Source organism: Penaeus monodon, chromosome 27, assembly GCF_015228065.2.
Source record: "Penaeus monodon isolate SGIC_2016 chromosome 27, NSTDA_Pmon_1, whole genome shotgun sequence".
NCBI lineage: Eukaryota > Metazoa > Arthropoda > Malacostraca > Decapoda > Penaeidae > Penaeus > Penaeus monodon.
Window position 1 is genome coordinate 2,358,178 of NC_051412.1, and position 235 is coordinate 2,358,412.

The 235-nt window shown below is 68.5% G+C and overlaps 1 protein-coding gene across 1 annotated transcript in view; it reads left to right on the forward strand.

Moving 5' to 3' along the window:
* LOC119590534 (protein Skeletor, isoforms B/C-like) overlaps positions 1 to 235 on the forward strand; it is a gene marked incomplete at its 5' end in the record, with an annotated part of 50,087 nt that overhangs the window by 8,641 nt on the left and 41,211 nt on the right. The window contains 1 exon segment of the mRNA XM_037939180.1: positions 58 to 223. Coding sequence (XP_037795108.1) covers positions 58 to 223 — 166 coding nt within the window.

A 235-nucleotide genomic window follows, 5' to 3' on the forward strand; every position in this document is an offset into this window, starting at 1 on the left:
ACCCACCCACCCACCCACCCGGCCCCCTCTAACGCGTCCCCGCCTTGGCTCCTCCAGATCGACTTCGGCAACGTGCGCGTGCCCGCCCGCCTCGACTACCCTCGGCCGCAGAAGATCGACGCCCTCCCGACCTACGAGCACGGCGTCTCCTCCGACAGGATCGTGGTGGTCGACGCCCAGACCTTCCTCATCCCCAGCTTCAGCTACGATGGCCAGGCTCCCGGTGAGGCGTTTG